This window comes from Notolepis coatsorum, assembly GCF_963971535.1.
Source record: "Notolepis coatsorum genome assembly, contig: SCAFFOLD_397, whole genome shotgun sequence".
Lineage (NCBI taxonomy): Eukaryota > Metazoa > Chordata > Actinopteri > Aulopiformes > Paralepididae > Notolepis > Notolepis coatsorum.
The window spans coordinates 62,816-85,315 of NW_028173723.1; the positions used below are offsets into that span (position 1 = coordinate 62,816).

The following is a 22,500-nucleotide window of genomic DNA, read 5'->3' on the forward strand; positions in this document are numbered from 1 at the left end:
AGAGAGGGAGAGTGAGAGAGAGAGAGAGAAGAGAGAGAGAGAGGAGGGGGTGATGGTAATGCAAACGTATGATAACAGAAGATACAATACGGGCCGCTAGATAATTATTCACGAGATCACGTTACTATCAAACATAAAAGGTCCCCCTGGCCCCAGAATTACAGTTCCCACAATGCACACAGTGCGTCTCTGGGCCTCCTCGCCAAGCCTCTGCAGTGTAACATGCTGTCGCTGTGAATACATTCACCGCCGAGGTTGGAGCCAGTACTAATTAAAGGAGAGGAAGTTAATTAAAACAGGTACAGGATATTGTGATGAGACGGCACTTTTTACCCTCTCTCTCTCTCTCTCTCTCTCTCTCTCTCTCTCTCTCTCTCTCTCTCTCCCTTTTTTTATTTTGACTCTTTTTAACGAAACTCTTCGCGTAAATTAATTAAATCCCTACAGAGTTCCTAAAGATAGAGTAGGAGAGGTGTGTGCACGGTCTAATCAGACTCGTGGGAAAACGGAAGGAGGGAAGCCTTGGAAATGAGACCACTAGGGCACAAATGAGAGAGAGAGAGAGAGAGAGGGTGGAAAGGAGGAAAGTGGATGGCTGGAGTGATGGAGCAGGAGAGGGAGAGAGGGGAGGATGCTGAACATCGATGTGGGTGTCATAATCAGAGGTGCAGTGCATGCTGTAGTTACTGATTGAGTGGATTGTTTTTGAAAGCAAAGCAAAACTTTTTGAGTACTTTAAAAGCCAATTTGTTTACTTCTATCTGAGCGCATCTCATAGACAGGAAACTCACTCACTCACTCAATCAGTAATTCACTCACGGTTTTAGCCGCTAGTGGCGGGCTCACAGGCATGGCTCTTTGTGTACATGCTGCTGTGCCCCCTCCTCCAGAGACAAGCGCCCAACACCCCCCCCCCCCCCCCCCCCCCCTCCCCCAAAAAAAATAATCATCTCAAGACCAAACATTACATTTCACTGACAGTTACAATTTCATACTGTATTCCCTAGTGAATGGCAGTAATTATGTTCCTGTACGGCCAGGTTTATCTGACGAATCTGTTGATTGGGGCTAATGTATTCATTGTGCAGTGTAACCCCAAAACGGGATGAGAGAGGAGAGAGAGAGAGAGAGAGAGAGAGAGAGAGAGAGAGAGAGAGAGAGAGAGAGAGAGAGAGAGAGAGAAAGAGAGAGAGAATAGGAGGGGTGAAAGGAGAGAGAGCGAGGAGAGAGAGAGAGAGAGAGAGAGAGAGAGAGAGAGAGAGAGAGAGAGAGAGAGAGAGAGAGAGAGAGAGAAGAGAGAGAGAGAAGATAGATGGAGATAGATACAGTAGATAGAAAGATAGGAAGAAAGATAGACAGAGAAAGAGAAAGAGATGGGATTGGAGGGAGAGACTTTTGATGTTCTTTTATTAAAACATGTCAACTAAAAACAGTCAATAGAGACACAAAAATCTGGATTGGAGGAGAGAGAGAGAGAGAGAGAGAGAGAGAGAGAGAGAGAGAGAGAGAGAGAGAGAGAGAGAGAGAGAGAGGAGAGAGAGAGAGAGAGAGAGAGAGAGAGAGAGAGGAAGCCATGTAGGAACTGTGGCATCTCGTCCAATCACAATGTCTGTTTGGAACTAGTGCGTCAACTAGCCAATATCACGTCTAGGATGACTGGATGAGAAGCACTTGCTGCATTCCGGGGGAAGATCCTACTGTAGTTGCATGATACAAATATTTATTTCAGCAAATGCCTTATGTGTGTGTGTGTGTGTGTGTGTGTGTGTGTGTGTGTGTGTGTGTGTGTGTGTGTGTGTGTGTGTGTGTGTGTGTGTGTGTGTGTGTGTGTGTGTGTGTGTGTGTGTGTGTGTGTGTGTGTGTTGTGTGTGTGTGTGTGTGTGTGTGTGTGTGTGTGTGCAAAGCAGTGTTGTATTCATAGGTTAAGTGTTTAAAGGAACACGCCAACGTTATGGAAAATGCTTCTACAGAGTCAGACAAGAAGATAGACACCAATCTCCTCTCTGTGTGTTCAGTAGAAAGTAGTGCAAGCTAGCCTACTGTAGCTGTGTGCAACTGAATGGAAGTGGATACGGACCAGCTAGCCTAGTCCTGTTGGCCATAAACACCTCCGCTTCCATTAATTTGTGTTAAGCTAGGCTAGCATGTAGCCGAACGCACTTGTCCAACACTGGCGAAGACGGTAAGTGTATTTCCCATAATGTTGGTGTGTTCTTTTAAGTTCTGTCTAGTGTCTCCCCCTCTCCCTAGTGTCTCCCCCTCTCCCTAGTGTCTCCCCCCTCTTCTCCTGTGTCCTCCCCTCTCCCTAGTGTCTCCCCCTCTTCTCCTGTGTCCTCCCTCTCCCTAGTGTCCTCCCCCTCTCCCCTAGTGTCTCCCCCCTCTTCCTCCTGTGTCCTCCCCTCTCCCTAGTGTATCCCCCCTCTCCCTAGTGTCTCCCCCCCTCTTATCCTGTGTCCTCCCCCTCTCCCTAGTGCCTCCCCCCTCTTCTCTGTTTCCCCCCAGGTCCTGCAGATGTCCTCGTGTGACTCCCTCATGCGTATCACCAGCTGTCATCAGTCTGTCCTCACCCCCTTTGTGTGTCTACGTTCCATTATGTCAGTCTGTCTCTGTAGTAGTTTGTTCGGCTTGAGTAGTCAGCCAGCCATCACACCCACCTGTTACCTTGTATCTCCTGTCTGCCTGCCTGGTGTCCTACTCATTAAATACACCGCTATTGGTTTCCCATGACATCTGCCTCCCGTGTCCCCTGTCTGCACTTGGGTCCACATCTCCACATCTCCACATCCTAGCCTGGTTGTTACAAGTTCTCAAAATTGGTGGCAGGAGAGCTGGAGGACAACGGGTTCGATCTCTGCCCCGAAAAGGGTTCGATCTCTTCGCCCCATGGGCACTGTGAATGTGCTGCTCCAACGCTTGTCATCGCTGATGTTTTCTGCTCTTTCTGTGTTGTTGTGCTAGATGTACATTTGACATCATAATATGTTGTAATCCTGTACTTTACATTTGAGGTCATCACGTCTATGACACCATGTGTCCTTGTTTTCACGTATCTACTGTACTCCTATTTTTACTTACTTTTGTGTATTTTTTTTATATTGAATACAGTGAGATGTGTTTTACGGTTGTCATTCTGGACAAAACCTTCCATAATTGATGATATAAAACTGGAGCTGATTATGACCCACCAAAATATTTAAGACCACTTCAAAATAATTTTTAGTTTTCTCCTTGACTATACCTGTATCTCCCTCTGTTTTGCTTTTGAATGACATGTCTCAGCTGTCAGCTACTACACATATGAAAAGACTAATTCTTGCTGGCCTCACAGCTGCCAAGAAGCTGATTGCCACACGCTGGAAACACCCAGAGAAGCTCTGTCTAAGGGTATGGATTCTCACTTATCTTGACGTGATCTACTTGGAGATATCCACGGCACGTGTGATTGGGGTCAAGGAGTCTAATGTCGCTGTTTGGTTGTCTGCTGCTGTGAAGTTGAAGGAGCGGGTATAGCCCTTGAATACTCACTGTATGTAACTCTCATTTAAAGGTCCTGGGATGGGGATGGGGGAGGGGAGCGAGCGGGTGTCTCTGTCCTTTTTATTTAAACAAATCTCTGGGGGGGGGGATATGCAGGCTCCATGTTCTGTCAGTGTAGGGTGTAGCTAAATGTTACAACATTTGACATAAGAAGGAGGCTTCCGGTTTCCGCTCAGGTCGGATGGCTGCTTGATTTTTTCGAGCTCAGCGACCACTTCACATTATTCATTATAACAACGTTAATTTCATGCCATACACTTATAGCACACATCGTAAGGATGACCAAACAAATATTGAACCCGACAGGAACGTTAAATGAGGCAGACAGAGATTTTATAAGAACTTTATTCCGCGAGGAACTTGAAGCTAGCACGCTGAAGCTAGCTAACAAATGGGACTCGTTCCAAGCAGAGCTAGCAAACGTGACCATGCGGCTCTCGGGAATGGAAGAGGAGATGACCACGGTCAAGACAAATTTTTAGTCCAACTCCACCGATATCTCAGCTATTACAGACAAGATGCTTATTTATGAACAAAAGGTGGCCGACCTAGAGGACCGAAATAGGAGGTGCAATATCCGAGTCTACGGCTTACCCGAAAGCGTCGAGGGTGATGCGCCGATTCAATATCTGGAACGGATGATTCCCAAGTGGTTCCCGTCCATCGTCCCTCCGGAGATTGAGTGTGCCCACAGAATTTTCCCCCGGAGAAGGGTGAACGTCCCCGCACCTTCATATTCTGCTGCCTGCGTTTCGCTGCACGCCAGGCTCTTCTGCGAGAGGCCAGGAAGCATCCTCCAACCGTGGATAACCATCCACTCAGATTCGCAGCGGAATTCAGCGATTACACCGCCAAACGCCGCAGAGACTTCTCTCAGGCTATGGACTATGCTTGTGAAAAGGGCATCGAAGTTCTCCTACTCTACCCAGCCACCTTGAAAGTCAAGATGGGCCACGGTGTTGTTACTCTTCACCTCGCCGACTGAGGCGCTACACTTCCTACGAAGCGGCATGGTATCCTCCCTGGCCGACGGGGACGGACCCCCCTCGGCGGAGCTGGCTGCGGGAATCGGGGTGTAACAGGCCTGGTCCTGGATGGCCTTCCCGGCCGAGGGGGATGGACCCTCCTCGGCGGAGCTGTCTAGGTGAATCAGGGTATAACGGGCCCTGAGCCTGTTGAAGCTAAGTACAAGGCGTGCTTGTTATATATCCGCTGTATTATCTCAACGACGGGTATACATATCGACTTTCTTCAAGTTTCACTCAGACGAGATGTGTTTTAATGTATCTGATTTTTATCATCTGCACATTGAACTCTGCATTTAACTTTGCATAGATTTCTTATGCATATTGACTTTTTTCAAGTTTCACTCAGACGAACTGTGTTTTAACGTATCTGCCGGCAGAGGGGGATGGACCCTTCTCGGCGGAGCTGTCTACGTGAATCAATGTATGACAGGCCCTGAGCCTGATTAAGCTAAGTTCAAGGCGTGCTGGTTATCCAACTCTCCTAGCTAACACTACCGTTACCATAACTTTTTGGTCCAATAGAACGGTAATGCTCAAGGTTTATCTCAGCTGTATTATCTCAACGATTTCATTTTTCATTTCATTTCAAACCTTTATTTATACTCGTGAAAGCACTGAGGTTTCCCTCATTTACAGTGATGACGAGTTAACAAAGGACACAAATATCATAACAGTTAATAATTACAATGAATTACAATTACTACAATGATGGATTAAAAACAATTACATGATTCAGTACATAGGTCAAGTGCAATGCCTTTAAACTCCATTAATGACGGGAATGTTCCGAGCTTTAGAGTCTTTTGCAGGGTATTCCATGTGTACGGAGCATCGTAGGAGAAGGCAGACTTTCCAAGCTCAGACCAAACTCGAGGCACCCTGAGCACAAGCCGATCATTCGAACGAGTTTGGTAGGTGACAGCACTCCAGACCAACAAAGATGTAATATAAGGTGGAAGTTTGCCAATAATTGCTTTGTAGATAAAAAGATACCCATGATAACTACGTCGCAACGAGAGAGATGGCCAGCCTACCCTCTCATACAAAAGACAATGGTGAGTATCATATTTGTCACCCGTAATAAATCTTAGCGCGGAGTGGTAGGCAGAATCCAAAGGCCTTAATGTAGACACAGACGCATGCCTGTAAATGACATCACCATAGTCCAATATTGACAAAAAAACAGCCTGTACAATTCTTTTCCTACAGAACATAGGAAAACTAGCGCGGTTACGGTACAAGAAACCAATCTTTTGCCGTAATTTTGTAGCTAGGTTATCTATATGGAATTTAAAAGAAAGTTTATCATCCAGCCATATACCAAGATATTTATACTCACTAACTCTTTCAATATACAAACCATTTGCTGTTGTTAGGTGTAGCATGTCATAATCTATAACCCTGGCTCTAGAAAACATCATAGACTTGGTTTTACTAGCATTAAGCACTAACTTGAGCTTAGCTAGAGCATTTTGGAGAGTGTCAAACGCAAGCTGCAGGTTCACAATAGCTTCCTGAACAGTATCCGCAATGCAGTAGACAACTGTATCATCCGCATAAAGATGAGCCTGACAACCTGCTAGTGCTGAAAGACTAGAAACAATATCATTAATATAGATTGTAAAGAGGACCGGCCCCAATACCGAACCCTGTGGTACACCCTTAGACAATGGCAGGAAATCAGATTGAAAGTTACCTGAATTCACAGATTGACACCTTGAAGATAAATAGTCCTGAAACCAAGCACAAGCGGCTTTATCCAGGCCAATGCTAGCTAGACTATTCAAAAGCAAGTGATGGTCTACTGTATCAAACGCCTTTGAGAGGTCTACAAAGAGAACTGCACAATGCTTCCCATTGTCCAGGGCTGAAATAATGTCATTAGTGACCAAAGTAACAGCTGTAATAGTACTATGATTTGCTCTGAACCCTGATTGGTGAGTACTTAGCACTGAGCAACTTGAGAAAAAGGTTTTTAATTGGTTGTTTACCAAGGTCTCCAGTGCTTTGGCTAGGCATGATAGTTTGGAGATAGGACGATAGTTATCCATCTTATCCCTATCCCCCCCTTTATGCAAGGGGAGCACCTTGGCAGATTTCCACACTTGCGGGACTATGCCAGATGCAATAGAAAGGTTAAAGATGTGTGACAATGGCTCACAAATGACAGGGGCTGCCAGTTTTATAAAAAAAGAGTCTAAATTGTCCACACCAGTAGAACACTTAGGGTCTATGGATTGCAAGATATTGAGAGTTTCACTAGATGAAAATGGCTGGAAGGAAAATGTAGGTACACACGAGGCATGATCGAAGATTGGGCTAGGGTCAGAGTCAACATCCAGTGGAGCCAGCCCAGTAGACAACCTGTCAAATAAGGACCCAGCCTCAATGAAGTGTTTATTGAAAGCAAGACAAATTTCCTGAGGATCCGAGATTTTACAATCAGCCACATTAATACACAATGGCAATGTAGCAGGGTTATATTTTGACAGGTTTACTGCACCCCAGAATTTAGCTGGGTTAAAGTAAGAATTCGAGACTAAGTCTAAAAAGTAATCAGATTTAGCCTTCCTCACAGCTGCAGTAGTTCTATTTCTAAGTTGTCTGAAGGAAAGCCAGTCTTGCGTATCCCCAGTGCGACTAGCACGTGACCACGCAGAGTTCCGCTCAGAAAATAATGCTGACAGCTCACTTGAGAACCACGGTGCCACCCTATCCTTAATCCTAGTCCTTTTATAAGGAGCATGTTTATCTATAAAGCAATTAAATGTCTTTATAAAAGAATCCAGTGCAGTTTGCACATTATCAGACCCTGCTAAACATAGACTATTATTAGTAGCAATGTCCTCCAAAAAGGTTTGGGGGTTAAAGATTTTAAGATTTCTCCTTTGAACAACACGCGGTCTTGATTTCAGCAGCTTTGTGGATCTAACACAGACCGTAGGACAATGATCACTAATGCCTAAATCAAAAACACCACTAGCAGAGATCCTGTCACATCTGTTAGAAAATATCAAGTCAATGAGAGTGGATTTAGCATGATCTTTAGGGTTTGGTCTAGTGCTCTCAGTAATCAACTGAGTAAGGCAGAGGTTACCACTCACCTCCTTCAGGTAACTATGCAGCATTTCACCAGTCCAAGTTAAAATCACCCGGCACTAGCATCTCTGAATTAGAATATAATGACAGTATATCCATAATTGTATCAGTAGCACTAGCCTCAGCTTTGGGAGGCCTATAGACACCAATCAAAACTAAAGAGTTACAAGGCCCCAAATCAACCTTCAGCACAAGTAATTCGAAACACTTTGGAACTGTGATGGTATTCAATACTGAAACAGACAAACAGGATTTTACATACATTGCAACCCCACCCCCTCTGCCAGCTCTGTCGCTTCTATATAAATTATAGTGTTGTAAAGCTGCAGATGAGTCATTGTCAAATTTTTTTAACCATGTTTCCGATAAAACCAGAACATCAGGATCAGCCTGAGATACTAAAATGTTCAGATGGTCTAACTTATGTTGTTGAAGGAGGCTTCGTATGTTTAAATGGATTAGGCCAAGCCCTTTCCTATCCTTGAAGGCAGATGGGCTGTTCAGACTAACTGTGGCAGAGACTGTATCATTAGGTACAGAGGTTATGAGAACAGAAACCTGAGACAAGGGGTGTACATATCTCTCATTTTTAAGATCCACCAGGTTACTCCTGACCACACCCCTCTCTTCTACATAACTGCACCTACCACGCGACAAACCATCACATACAACAGAGATATTTTTAGGAGTAGGTCCATCAATAGGGCAACAATGGGTATGCATATTGCCTTTTTTCAAGTTTAACTCAGACGAGCTGTGTTTTAATGTATCTGCTTTTTATCGTCTGCACATTGAACTTCGCATTGAACTTTGCATAGATTTCTTCTCTCTGATGAGTGAAGTGGGTTCCTTTTTCTAAATTGTTATAATATACCATACAAATTTTTGGTATGGTTAAGTTACATAATGTTGTTGTGGTTGTTATGCTCAGTCATAGTGGCCAACTGATGTTTGATCGATATCGGACAAGTTATCTGATGGGGGGGAGGGGGGTGGGGGGTGCGTTGCTTTTTGTTTTTCTTTTCATTCAACTCGCTCTATTTTATTTTTGTTTTCATGCTCATGCTCGGAACTCAATAGGACCTTAACGAGTGGCTATGTGTCTGTTCTAGTGCTCTACTGAATTACATTCAGTCATACTGCAGCCCTTTTAGACTATGGCTAATTTAAATATCTTGATCTGGAATACAGGGGGTCTTAATTTACCACATAATCTACCGTATGCGGTACTAACGTTGCTAAGAAGGAAGGAAGTGGACCTTGCTTTACTGAGTGAAACGCACCTTTTAATGGCTGATAATGCAAGACTGGCAAATAGATTTTACCATAACATAAGTTCTTCTTCTTTTAGCACTAAGTCCTGTGGGGTAGCCATAATAGCGAAGCGAAATTTGAATATTAAACTGTTAGATGTGTGGTGTGACAACCCCATCCCTCTCCTACAGGTGGACTCAGGAATATACCTGGATTGTTCCATTAACATGTCTGTCATCCACAGACTGGCAATCAGACGCACCTGTGCAGGTGTGTCAGGAGGAGGAGGCACACCTGTGTAAAAGGCCTGACTTCTCCATTTGTCTGTCTGTCTCTCCTCCAAGCTGGTCCTGACATTTTGTTTGTTTAAATTTGGTTTGGTTGTTTCTCATATTATCATTTACATGCACCACACACTGACTCACTCATGCACTCACTACATTACTGATATTACTGATCCATTCATTCTTTAATTTATTTTGTTTGTACATAGTTTAAATAGCATAATTAAATTACTTTTCTTTAAAAACCTTAAGTACTTGTGTGGTCTCCCTTGTTTTTGTCTGTACTTTGAGCTTGGTTCATGACAGTGGTCTGATGCAGATGGTCGAATTACTATTGCTAAAATGGAATACTCTAACCGAAAAATTGCTCTGGTCTCTGCATACGCCCCTAAATGATGCAAACTTTTATGCTGTACTCACTGCAGCTATGTTGAAACTACCTGATTACTTGTTTATAGTAGGAGCTGATTTTAATGCAGTTTGGGATCCATCGATTGATAAATCAAAACACACTGAAACCTTTGATCAGAAACAAGCTTCCACTGGCCTACAGGCCTGGTCCAAGGACATGGGGGTAATTGATATGTGGCATTCGCTCAACCCATCCACGAGAGCTTACTCTTTTTTCTCTTCGAGACATAAGACCTTTTCCAGAATTTATTATGTTTTTTCTTCCCCGGTCTCTTCGATAGCTTTGATGTTGACTTAATGCCCATTGCACTTTCAGACCACAAATGTATCCTTCTCAAGGGTTCTCTCAGTAAAATAACATCCCGTGCCCCTAGATGGCGCTTTAACTCAACGCTGCTGAAAAATGGAGAGTTTAACTTGCAATTTAAAGAGAAGCTCACTGAATTCCTGCAGTTTAATGCTGGCTCGGTACAGGATCCCAGAATTCTATGGGATTCAGTTAAGGGTTTTATTAGAAGTAACACTACTCTCTTTGCATGTAATCTTCGCAAGGGACGTCTCTCCAAGCTGGTGGACTTGGAAAAGATTCATGCCACGTTGATATCCTCTTTGCAGCACAACTACTCTAGTCGACTGGAGCTTCAAATTAAGGTGGTGAAAAAAGGGATTAACTCCAATTCTGAATTTCAGATGCACAGAACAAGACAGCACTACTACTTTCACGGCTCCAGGCCTAGCCACCTACTAGCTATGAAGATATGAGCCAGTGAACAATTAGCTGATATCCCTTCCATTAAGAACCAACAGGGGGAGGTAACCACCAACCCCAAAAAGATTAATGATACATTTAGCTCTTTTTATTCCAGCCTGTACAAGTCAGAAGTGGTCTTTGATCATACTAAGCTGGAGGACTTTCTTAATCAAATTGACTTACCACAGGTCTCAGAAGATGACGCTAAACGGTTAGCTGCACCTATCACACTAGATGAGCTTAGGGAGGCGATTGCTGATATGCAACGGGGCAAGGCTCCCGGTTGGGACGGCATTCCACCGGAACTCTATCTTGCTTTCTGGGATGTACTCAGTCCCTTATTACTTTCAATGATTTTACACTCAGTCGAAGAGGGACATTTTTCCAGAGATGTCAATATGGCGCTTATATCTGTTTTACTCAAGAAAGATAAGGACCCTACCGAATGTGGCAGCTATAGGCCCTTAAGTCTCCTCGGAGCCGATCTCAAGCTATATGCCAAGGTTCTAGCCATCCGACTTCAAAGGCATATGACATCTCTAGTTCACCCTGATCAAACTGGCTTTATAAGAGGCCGCCTGGTTACTGACAATATCAGACGGTTGCTGCACGTGATTGATGCCAGCAAAGATGTCGCAGTCCCTACAGCTGTCATGTCCTTGGACGCAATGAAGGCCTTTGACAGATTGGAGTGGTCTTATTTGTGGGCAGTTCTTAGAAGGATGGGGTTAGGTGAGGGGTTCATTCATATGATCAAAGTTCTCTACACAGGGCCTTCGGCCATGATCTTAACAGGGAAGTTCTGCTCGCCACTCTTCTCTGTCTCGCGCTCTTCTAGACAGGGTTGTCCTCTTAATCCTGGACTTTTTGCCTTATCCCTCGAACCTCTGGCTCAATACATAAGGCAATCCCAGATTATATCTCCTGTTTCAATTCAGGGCACACATCACCATATGGAGGGGGCTCAAGATGTTCACTATATAGCAATTGTTTTTCTTTTTTCCTGTTCCTTCCTTGGTATATTTAATTTGTATTATATCTATTTCATTTTTATTCATTGAATTATTAGGTGTCTTGTCAGTATGTTTTTTTTTCTTCATTATTGTATTATTATTATTATTATTATTATTATTATTATTATTATTATTATTATTATTATTATTATTATTATTATTATTATTATTATTATTATTATTATTATTATTATTATTATATTATTATTATTATTATTATTATTATTATTATTGTTGGTGTGTCTGTCTGGTGATGTTTTGTTTGTTATTGTGGTGTCTGTATTGTGCTGTGTTTTGTTTCATGTAAAAAAGGAAAAAATAAAAAAGATTTGATAAAAAAAATATATATATATTTGACATAAGAAAATGTCATCTTCTTAAAAAGGAATGTGTTTTTTCTTAATTCAGGGGGGTGGGTGGAGGGTGGGTTCTTCTCAGCAGGTTATTTCTCTTTACCCCCCCCCCTTTTTTATTATTTATTGGGGGGGGGGGGGGGAAGATGCACACAGTGTATTCAACTATAACTCAATTATTTTACCTGCAAAGGTTTTGTGCTACTAATTTTATTTATTTATTTAGCTTTTTTTTTAAAGAATATATATATTTTAATCATCATGCCAATTCCCCCCTGGTTGTTGTGCTGCCTTACTGTCTGGATATTGTAGACTAACCACACGCCTCCTCCCATACATGTGAGAGCCGCTTCTCTTCACCTGACAGCGAGGAGTTTCACTGGGAGGTTCACGCTATCTCCCCCAGATCCCCTTCCCGCTAAACAGATGCTCCCGACCGACCAGTAGGAGTCGCTATTACAACAACCAGGACCCCCCCCCCCCTCCCCCACCGGCTTCCCACGAGCAAACACTGCCTGACCAAGCCGGAGGTACCACTGCCAGGAATTGAATAATTGAATAATTGAATAATGGTATGCAGTGAACAGTGATATGGAAAGATGGGAGACAGGGGGAGTGACCTGCTACACAACAGGCCAAGTTCCAGACCTCGAACCCACAAGGTTCACGAGGTCACATCATGTTACATTTCGTCATTTAGCAACTTATAAATCAGCAGGAAGGGTATAACTCTGGCAGCTAAGGGTAAGTAACATTGTTCGACTGTGCTACAGTCTTGAGTGCATAGTAGTAGAGACATAATAGCATAGTAGGTAGTAATATAGGCAAGGTCGATTCCTTAGTAGCAAAGTCCATGATAGTAAAAGATGGTACGAATGTTAGTAGTTAGTTATTTTTGATGTACCACCACGAGACCCTTAAACTGTGTAAAAGGTATTTTCTGACGCAATATATCTTCTCACCTTTTCAAAAATGGGCTTGTTGTTGTTGACATCATCAATCCCGACGATGACACGGGCGGTCGAAGAGAGAGAGTGGGGCCCCCCCGATGCGTTGTCATCGGTGGCAGTTACATTGAGGACATACTCCAGGCCCTGTAGCTTGGGTGGGGGAGTGGCCCGTAGACGAATCAGCCCTGTAGAAACCACAGCACCGTTAGAAAGCGTACGTACTGTACTCTTTAGCTTAAAGGAGCACTCCAACATTTAACAAAATACACTTATTGGCCATCTTCCCCAGAATCAGACGAGTATGTCAGTTTTGGAGTTGTAGGCTAGCTGATCCCTACTGCTTCCAGTACTTGTGCTAAGCTAGGCTAGCTGATCCCTACTGCTTCCAGTACTTGTGCTAAGCTAGGCTAGCATGCACCTGCATGTCTCTCTGGGGCTACTGGAGACAGATGAACCTGATCCTTATTTGTGTCTGACTCTAGGGAGGCATGACATGGCTGGTACCTTTGTATTCATCAACATTTCTATATTAATATGATACCATATCTCCATGCTATCTTAAAGAATTATCCCACTAGGGCCCTTTAAAGATGATTAATAAAACGGCAGGAAATCGGTAACATAAACGGCCGATAACGATAGTTTATAAAGAGTCCTTCATTTTCATTTTAATCTCTAGAAAATAGGCTACTGTATAAAAAGAGTGCTCTACATGGCAACAGGTCAATTATAAAACCTTAAAAATATAGGATTCATAGTAAAAAGGGAGAAGATTTTTCAAACTCAACATTCCGGAACCCTCAGGCTGACTATGAGCTGAGGATTCAGGAAGGTTAAGGCGGTGAATGAGTTAAGTGCATACATTTTAAGTACGAGTGGCTCCCAGTGGAAACCTAACCTATAAACACGGCAGTGTTAGTGCCCTGCTCCACCCGCTAAACTACACAGGGCCATAGGCCTCTCACGGTTGACACATTATTTTTAAATGAATGGACCATTAATAGATCGCTCCTAGCTTTGTCTGTGATTCATGTAGCTGTGGTCCCGTGAACTTCTAATATACATTTCTCTCTCTCCGATACGACAGGGGATTTGGAATTTTAAGCGGCAGTTAAAGAAAGAGGAAAAAAGGAAAGATTGCAAGCCAAAACGAGCTTAGCGTTGCAGATCAGGTCCCCCGACGTCACCCGCGCCGGTGACTTCTCTGCAACATGCATTTCGGGTCAGCAATTTGGCTTTTAGAAATTGGAATGATAACTAAACATAAAATCATTTGGAAAAATGCAATTTTCCTATTAACTCCACATGAAGCATCAAGGACAGAATTACTGGTCAACGGTAAAGGAAAAGACTGTTCATTTCTGCCATAGATCGTGAAAAAATGCACCGGGGCTTATGATGTCATAATGACATGACCGTGTGAGAGGTCTAATTGAAGTGCCCTGCAAATACAGTGGCATACCGAGGCATTCTCATGGTTGTACCAAGGAAAACATCAGCCATTATGTTGTATTGATATTTAAAATGTCAAATGCTTGACATTTACGCGGTTCAAAAACGACATTTAACCAGCTGCTTGTACTTACCTATACGATTAACATTTTCTACTCATTACGTTAACCTAACCCTAACCCTAAAGGGTATCCAATAGACCACTGCACTTCCGCATTACATTGAGCTCATGGGAGAGAGAGCGGTGGGAGAAAATGAATGAATTTGGATGAAAGCCTTGACATTAAGTGGTTGTAGCTACGGCTGTGGGGGTGCTGGAGACATGATCCAATAGACTTTTAAACGCCTGAGTCTCCTGAACACGGAGAGACCAGTCCCAAGTCGATTGGCACTTTCTCGGCCAAGCTATAGTCACGGACGAGAAAGTGCCGATCGACTTGGGATTGGTCTCTCCGTGTTCAGGAGACTCTGGCGTATAAAAGTCTATTGGATCATGTCTCCAGCACCCCCACAGCTGTAGCTACAACGACTTAATGTCAAGGCTCTCATCCACATTCATAAATTGATTTCAGAATATCGAAAGTGTTGCGGTGGTCTATAGAGTGGACCACTAGTTGATTAAATTGGCGATGTAGAGCAGTAGGAGAAAAGGGGTCCTGAAAACGTTAGGTTATGACTATAACCAAGTTCTGTTAACACTTAGTGAACGCTCAGCGTTCATTGCATATATCTCGCTTCAGCATATATACACTGAATAATTTCACAAATGTACCTTTAAATGCCAGCATTCATCTGGCCACACCCCCATCCGCTTACCTATATAAGCAGGGGTGGTGCCACACACTCATCTCCTTCCCAACAAATTTCATCACAATGAATGAATGAAAAATCAAGGGCCTGCAGCGTCGTCTAAACGCTGAGCGTTCACTAAGTGTTAACAGAACTTGGTTATAGTCATAACCTAACGTTCTGTCTCACACCTAGCTCACGCTCAGCGTTCATTGCATAATAGGAGCTGAGCGGGAGCTAGAAGCTCGACAAATGTACCCTGCTGAGGCCCTCCACAACCATCAGACCAGGGAGGGCCGAGCCCCCCCGACCCACCCTAATGGAGGGCACCCCCCCTATTGGTGGCTTCACGGGAGGGCGACGGACCCGACCGTGCAAAGAGGCACTCAAGCAACTCAACGCACAGGGTGAGCAGACCGTGGCTTGACCCCACGACTACACACACGCACAACCCGCATGCCACCCGGGAACGAACGGAGGGAAACAACCTCGTTACTGCCCCCAGAATCACGGGGTCAAGGGCAAACCCAACCCCGTGGCAAGGCCGTAGCAGCGGAGCGCGAAGGAAGACCCAGACCCACCAAAAGGACTGGACTCCCTGGAATGGGGGCCCGGAGAAGTCCATGATGCCAGCATCAAGACCCCACCAGGTGGGCACGTAGTGCCCCGCCCCCCACATCGCCAGCGTATTCGGACAAAAACCCCTCAGCCGAGCGGGCCCTGTCCCCCCAATAGTACACCGCCTGGCACACTGACCCTGCAACAGGCAGTCAGCATGGCCGTAAGCACACAAAAAAGGTTAACCAACGGAAGCAGGCAGCGCACCGGGGAAAAACCAGGCAACAGGCTATTAACCCGAGCCTGGAGACTGCGGACGAGACAGGCGCCAGAGGGGACAGCTGAACACAGCCGCCCCGGCGGAAGGAGCAGAAGCTGGCGGTGTTGCATGACCAAGCCTCCATTTAAAAACCCCCACCCAGAGGGGTTGAGGCAGAGAAGGCTGACACGATTGGCAGACGTCATGAACGTGCAGGGGCACCCTCAACCGGTGAACCCAAGAGTTGACACTGCTCCAACACACCAGGGAATTAACCACCTTGGCGTTACCCAATGCGGTGGTTGTTCCTATAACCCCTCAAGAAAAAACTCCAAAACACACCTGCGGGTATACACCGGCTATACCGCAGTACAAGTGTTTCAGTTTTCAAAAAAGGGTTAACCCAGGCCTACGGGTCGACGAAACATTACCTCGGACCGGGCCTGGCGATACGGGAAGCACAGGGTCACCAGAGGAGGTCAAAGACCACCCCAACAGGCCCCTCTTCGCCATGCGTGAGAGAGGAGCGAAAAAGAATGGAGAACCAGCCCCTAAGCACACCGTACTCGGTATTCCCAGGCGGTCTCCCAACCAAGTACTAACCAGGACCAACCTGTGTAGCGGCCGAGATCCGATGAGATCGAGCGTGTACAGGTTGGCATGGCTGTAAGCCATTACGACAGTGCTGAGTAAAAACGTACCCAACCAGGGTCTCCATAGCGCTTAACCCTGTGACACCCGGACCGACCTGGCATTTTTCCCCCTGAAAAAAGCCCAAGTCCCTCAGGGTACCAGAACAGCAGAACTGCATCCCCGGCGGACAACGGGTTCAACTGATCCGGACCAGCGTGACCAGAACCAGTCCCGTGCCCTAACCACGCCGACATGCCTACTCCAGGAGAAAGGGCAGATATGCGTGTCGATCTTAACATGAAAAGAAGGCGCCACCCAGACGTTCGGGCGAACCGCGCCTGGTGGCCCACCCCCAGGGCGTGAGACCCCTCTACATATGTTCAGATCCATTCCGTCATCATCCCCCAGACATGAACGAGAATCCGTCGACAACCAACCCAGGCCGTGGGATGTGGTCGTCGGAAGAGGAAAAACCCCCATCTCAGTTGCTTTATAAAAACGCCGTTTTAACCACAAGCAACCAAGGCGTGCCAGTCAGTCGCCTGTTTACAGCGAGCTAGCACTATACGTGCGTCGGGACACACCCCCATCAATGAACAGGCTATTTAGACCTGTCATTGAATCCCCAAGGCGCCCAGGGGAACGACAAGAGAGGTGTGACACTTCCTAACTCCAACACTTTTTGAATAGAAAAGAAGGAAGCATCAACAGTATGTATCCCAGTCTACACAGCCGGGGGTAAAAAATTTTCACATTTTTACATCCCACCACCCTCCCATAGGAAGGAGACGGGGATCCCCAGAGAGACTTCCCACGCGAGCTGTACAGATTGAAAAGAATATATTGCACCTTGAGCCATGTAAAAAATTGGTTTTAGGGCTCTCCGGGGAAGAGGCACTGAACCCATACACACTCAATAATCGAATTGAATCGAATACATATACAATAGAATAGGACACCTTCTAGAGGGTCCACTCACTTTGACAATCTGAGGAGGAAGGCTCTGTACTCTGATGGAGGCTCCCTCACACGGAAGGAGGAGTCCGAACTCACAGAAGGCCCGAATAGGCGCTTGGTGAGGAGGAGCCCTGACCACCCCCCTGAAACAGATCCATCACATGGACCTGAACAGCACACGGAAACGGAAGTCCTACCAACAGAGACGCGCACGGTGACGTACTCTATGGCGGGGGAATTTCTGCGGTGCACACACCCAATATTCCAGGCCGTGGTACCAGGAAACTCCCCCCCCCCCCCTGTAACGTGCCGAACCGCAACGTGACGGGAACCTTGAAGGACAGGGGGTGTACCCCTGACCGACAGAAACAAGGGGGAGAGGAAAGGTTACCAGTTCACCCCTTTACGACCCCACACCCATGATACGATGTAATGACAAAAAGAGAATATGACACAGTCATAGTCAGCTCTATGAAGCGTTTGACAGCTCCACACAGCGCATGAGCTAACCTGCTATCTGATTTTTACTAAGGAAAAAACACAGAATAGAGAGGGCTCTAAGAGCCCCGGTCCAACATACACATGTGCTTCTGTGGCCAGTCCAACCCAGTTGTAGGTCACATGACACACACAACCCATCATCACCTACAAAAAATGGCAATCACTCTACAGAGGAACGCCGTTTTTCATAATGAGAGAATACATAATTCTCGATTAGTATCGGCCACAGGCCTTGCTAAGCACACACGACAGCGACCAAACAATCTTTTCTTTTAGGAAAATAAAGTTTCTCCAGCAGTTTTAGCACAACCTCAGCAATCAAGCTAAGGGTTACATCGCATCCCTACCACACAAAAGACACAATGTAGTGCAACATGTCTGATAGGAGGATGAAAAAGTCCCCAGGGAACCGGGGGGAAACACAATCCTCTTATTTTACCCTTAATACGGCCAGTTAAAACAGGAAAACCTGTTAATAATATTATGTGAACACACTGTTCATTGTCATCACAGGCTGAGAAAAGAACATTCTTTTACTCACTTGTCACTAAGCATAGCTTCATAGGTTAGTTACCTTAGTTGTGAGTACACGGTACATAACAACACACATGATGTTTCTCACACAACAACCAGATCATTTTCACATCTGTAACAACCCGATTTGCACGGAGAAGCTAACTGCCAGTGACAAAGACAGTTCACACATAACTCGCGTCGTATCCTAAATGCACTGCAGCAACCACGTTTTGGGAAAACATCGTTATTCACAAAACATTTAGAAAGGTAAAACCAGAAGACGTGTTATAAGGTCTGGTCAAACCTTGTCCTACCCGGAACGTAGATCAGCGAAGTGCAGTCTCAAGACACCGTAGGAACACAGCCGTCCTGTGTTGTTCGATCCGGGCAGCGTCGCCGCTCTACCCGTCGCAACGGTCCCTTTGTTGACGCAAACCTTGCCGTCCTGGCTCAGGGCAGGGTCGACGAACATCCCCTGTCAAAGACGACGTCGTAGTCAAGAGTGTAAAACATGTTATAATCAAAGCACGTACAACAGAGTAGCATTAAGCTAACGGCCGCTCCAACCGTCGGTCGCTATTACCCCTGCTCGCGAGACGCCGAGCGAACGGCGCACGCGACCAGAGGGGAGCTCACGGCGGCGCGCGAGTAGCCGAAGCTACCTCGCGCTGGCCTTGTCCGATAGCAGCAAGCTAACGTTTCCTAGTGATCACAACTTGTACACAATGATATAACACTCACCCAGACAGGCCGTCGTTCTGAAACCCTCCTCACTTTTTAAGAGAAAAGAGAAACAAGATGTCAACACAGCTTTACAACGGTGATTTTACCAACACCCGACGGAATCAGCACAATACCAAACTGGCCTGTGTAGCTGACTTGAACATGGATCTTCCGCTATCGAACATCCATGCACATATCTCCTCGTGAAGGAATACTCTCATTTGGATATGAAAGAAGGGGCTACACGGTGACAGGGAGATACCCACTCGTCCAGAAAACACAGGGATCACCAGTGTTAATGGTCGCGGCCCACTAGTTAAAACTACAATGGTCTTCAGACCAAGGTCTTCTGTCGCCTAGGTGGCTGAACAAAGGACCCTAGCCTGGGGCCGGTTTTCATAAACATTGTCAAGTAGCCCCCATAGCACTAACAGACAAGTGAAGCCTGCCAGCGACAGTACTCACCCAACCTGAAACCCACCGCTCCTCACAACAGCGGCGCGTCTTACAGTTCAGCTGTGGCCTGAAAGGTTTCACCCCAACAAACACAGCAAGGAACTGCAGTTGAGAAGCATGCAGCGGCGTGCTCCCAATACGAAAACCGGTGGAGGGTTTTTAGAATGATCACCATCTTCCAGACACTCCAGTGACGAAGACAACATTGCCGTATTTTCTCGAAAATAGTGAGAGAGAAAATAAAGATATGATGTCAACGTATCTCCTTGTTCTTCCTCTCCTTGTAAACAATATTTTTCTCCACGTCAAGTGGGCATATGAGCAACACGTTGCTTGTGATGAAATTTGAGAAGGAGATGAGTGTGTGGCACCACCCCTGCTTATATAGGTAAGCGGATGGGGGTGTGGCCAGATGAATGCTGGCATTTAAAGGTACATTTGTGAAATTATTCAGTGTATATATGCTGAAGCGAGATATATGCAATGAACGCTGAGCGTGAGCTAGGTGTGAGACAGAACTGTGTATCACATGTTCTTCCAGCACACGCACAAGGACGTCAAGCATGCGATGATCACGGGGGTACACTGGAGGCGTGTAAACATGCCCACGTGCTTCAAATGTATTGGTTTATATGAGCTTCTTTTAAAATCGAACAAGCTAACTGCCTGTCAATCATAGGAGGTCAGACTCAACTACAACTTGACCAAAACCGAAAGTGAAACTAAAAGTCTTGTTACGTGGAGTTTTCAAAGTGCCCACCTTTCCTGCTGTATTTATGATCAGCTGACTGTAGATGGACAGCTAACAGCTTCTGACTGGGGCTAAGGGAGCTGTCCACACACACATCCACACACAGTCAGAGAGCCCTTAACTGTTGTGCACAATTAATTGTTAATTCAATATAGAACATTTTAAAGGGTTTAACATACATCTAGAGGCGGTCTTTAATTGAATCCTATTGTTGAAAAAAAAAATTCCAACCTAATTATCTAAAGATTGTAAGTTGGAGTGTTTAATGTGTACATTTATAGTTGTACTTTCAGATGACGTAGCACATTCACACTCCCAAGTGATAACAGACCTACATAGTTGAAGGGTTTAGTTGAAAAACAGATGGGATATAAACATTGCGAATACAAAGAAAACAGTGGAAATTGACATTGGAAAGGTTATATGAGGTAGGAGATGTATTCTGCTTGTAGACAATAGAACAACAATAGACATTTTGGGTGGACGTGTGAATATTATAAACAAAAGCGAGCTGTTTACAATAAAACTATATTGGATACCTTTAACTATGCCCTTTCCTTGCCTTATTTTATGTTAACCTGACTTGAACCAGGGAAACTTCAGGTATTATGATGTCTGTGTCCTTCTTTTATTGGATGCTGCCCCTGCTTCAGGTGCTATAACTCCACCATCACCACGTTAACAACCAGGACCACAATGGAAAAAACCTCTATGGCTTTATTGTGTTGTCCTTGACAATGATGTACCGTATGTGGCATGTTGATGCTGACTTCCCATCCAGCTCCAACAGGTTTGTGACTTCACAATATAACTTCTATAAATCAAATCATGAATCAAATGTATTTGTATAGCCCGAGATCACATGGAATAGCTCCCATGGGCTTTACAAGTCTTCTTGTACAAGTCAAGAAGAAACATCCCAATAGATCAAAAACAAAAACAACCATAAAATCCAAATATGCGACACTCCAGACTTTGCCCAATAAAGATAAGGAACGACTCACTAAAAACCTAGCAATAGGGGGGAAAAGGCACCACAGGCGACGTGGAGTAGAGAAACCTCAGATGGGCTGTTCAAAGGGGATTCCCCCAACTGGATGTCGTGATAATAGTGTTGCAATGGATGGATGGAGAATAGAACAGGCATGGTATAATTGGTATGAATGTATATGTACATGTAATGAAACACATTTATATACATACATGGTAGCAGTAGTATCTAAGGTACATAAGATAATTTTTTTTTAGAATAGAGCTAAGAATAAAAAAAAAATAAAAAAGGCATAGGAAAACTGAGGGCGATGTAGAGTGGATCCATCGCGCCTGTGGTAGTCAGAACTGGTTTGAGGAAGAATAGGGCTGGACAGTAACCAGGATGAATCTAGAGGACTATAAGTTAACCAGGATGAATCTAGAGGATTATAAGTTAACCAGGATGAATCTAGAGGACTATAAGTTAACCAGGATGAATCTAGAGGACTATAAGTTAACCAGGATGAATCTAGAGGGCTAGAAGTTAACCAGGATGAATCTAGTGGACTATAAGTTAACCAGGATGAATCTAGAGGGCTAGAAGTTAACCAGGATGAATCTAGAGGGCTAGAAGTTTAACTAGCAGGATTCTAGAGGACTATAAGTTAACCAGGATGAATCTAGAGGGCTAGAAGTTAACCAGGATGAATCTAGAGAGCTAGAAGTTAACCAGGATGAATCTAGAGAGCTAGAAGTTAACCAGGATGAATCTAGAGGGCTAGAAGTTAACCAGAGTCAATCTAGAGGTCTAGAAGTTTAATCAGGATAAATCTAGAGAGCTATAAATTAACCAGGATTAATCTAGAGGGCTAGAAGTTAACCAGGATGAATCTAGAGGGCTATAAATTAACCAGAGTCAATCTAGAGGTCTAGAAGTTTAATCAGGAGAAATCTAGAGGGCTAGAAGTTAACCAGGGGAGATCTAGAGAGCTATAAGTTAACCAGGATGAATCTAGAGGGCTAGAAGTTAACCAGGATGAATCTAGAGAGCTATAAGTTAACCAGGATGAATCTAGAGAGCTATAAGTTAACCAGGATGAATCTAGAGAGCTATAAGTTAACCAGGATGAATCTAGAGGGCTAGAAGTTAACCAGGATGAATCTAGAGGGCTAGAAGTTAACCAGAGTCAATCTAGAGGTCTAGAAGTTTAATCAGGATAAATCTAGAGAGCTATAAATTAACCAGGATTAAT

At 44.7% G+C, this 22,500-nt stretch overlaps 1 protein-coding gene across 1 annotated transcript in view; it reads right to left on the reverse strand.

The window, feature by feature from the left end:
* The window catches only part of LOC311247722 (neural-cadherin-like), a gene marked incomplete at both ends in the record, with an annotated part of 169,534 nt that overhangs the window by 56,192 nt on the left and 90,842 nt on the right, over positions 1–22,500 (reverse strand). Inside the window, one exon of the mRNA XM_084338728.1 lies at positions 12,693–12,865. Within this exon, the coding sequence (XP_084194854.1) occupies positions 12,693–12,865 (173 nt within the window). The remainder of the gene's footprint in view (positions 1–12,692; positions 12,866–22,500) is intronic.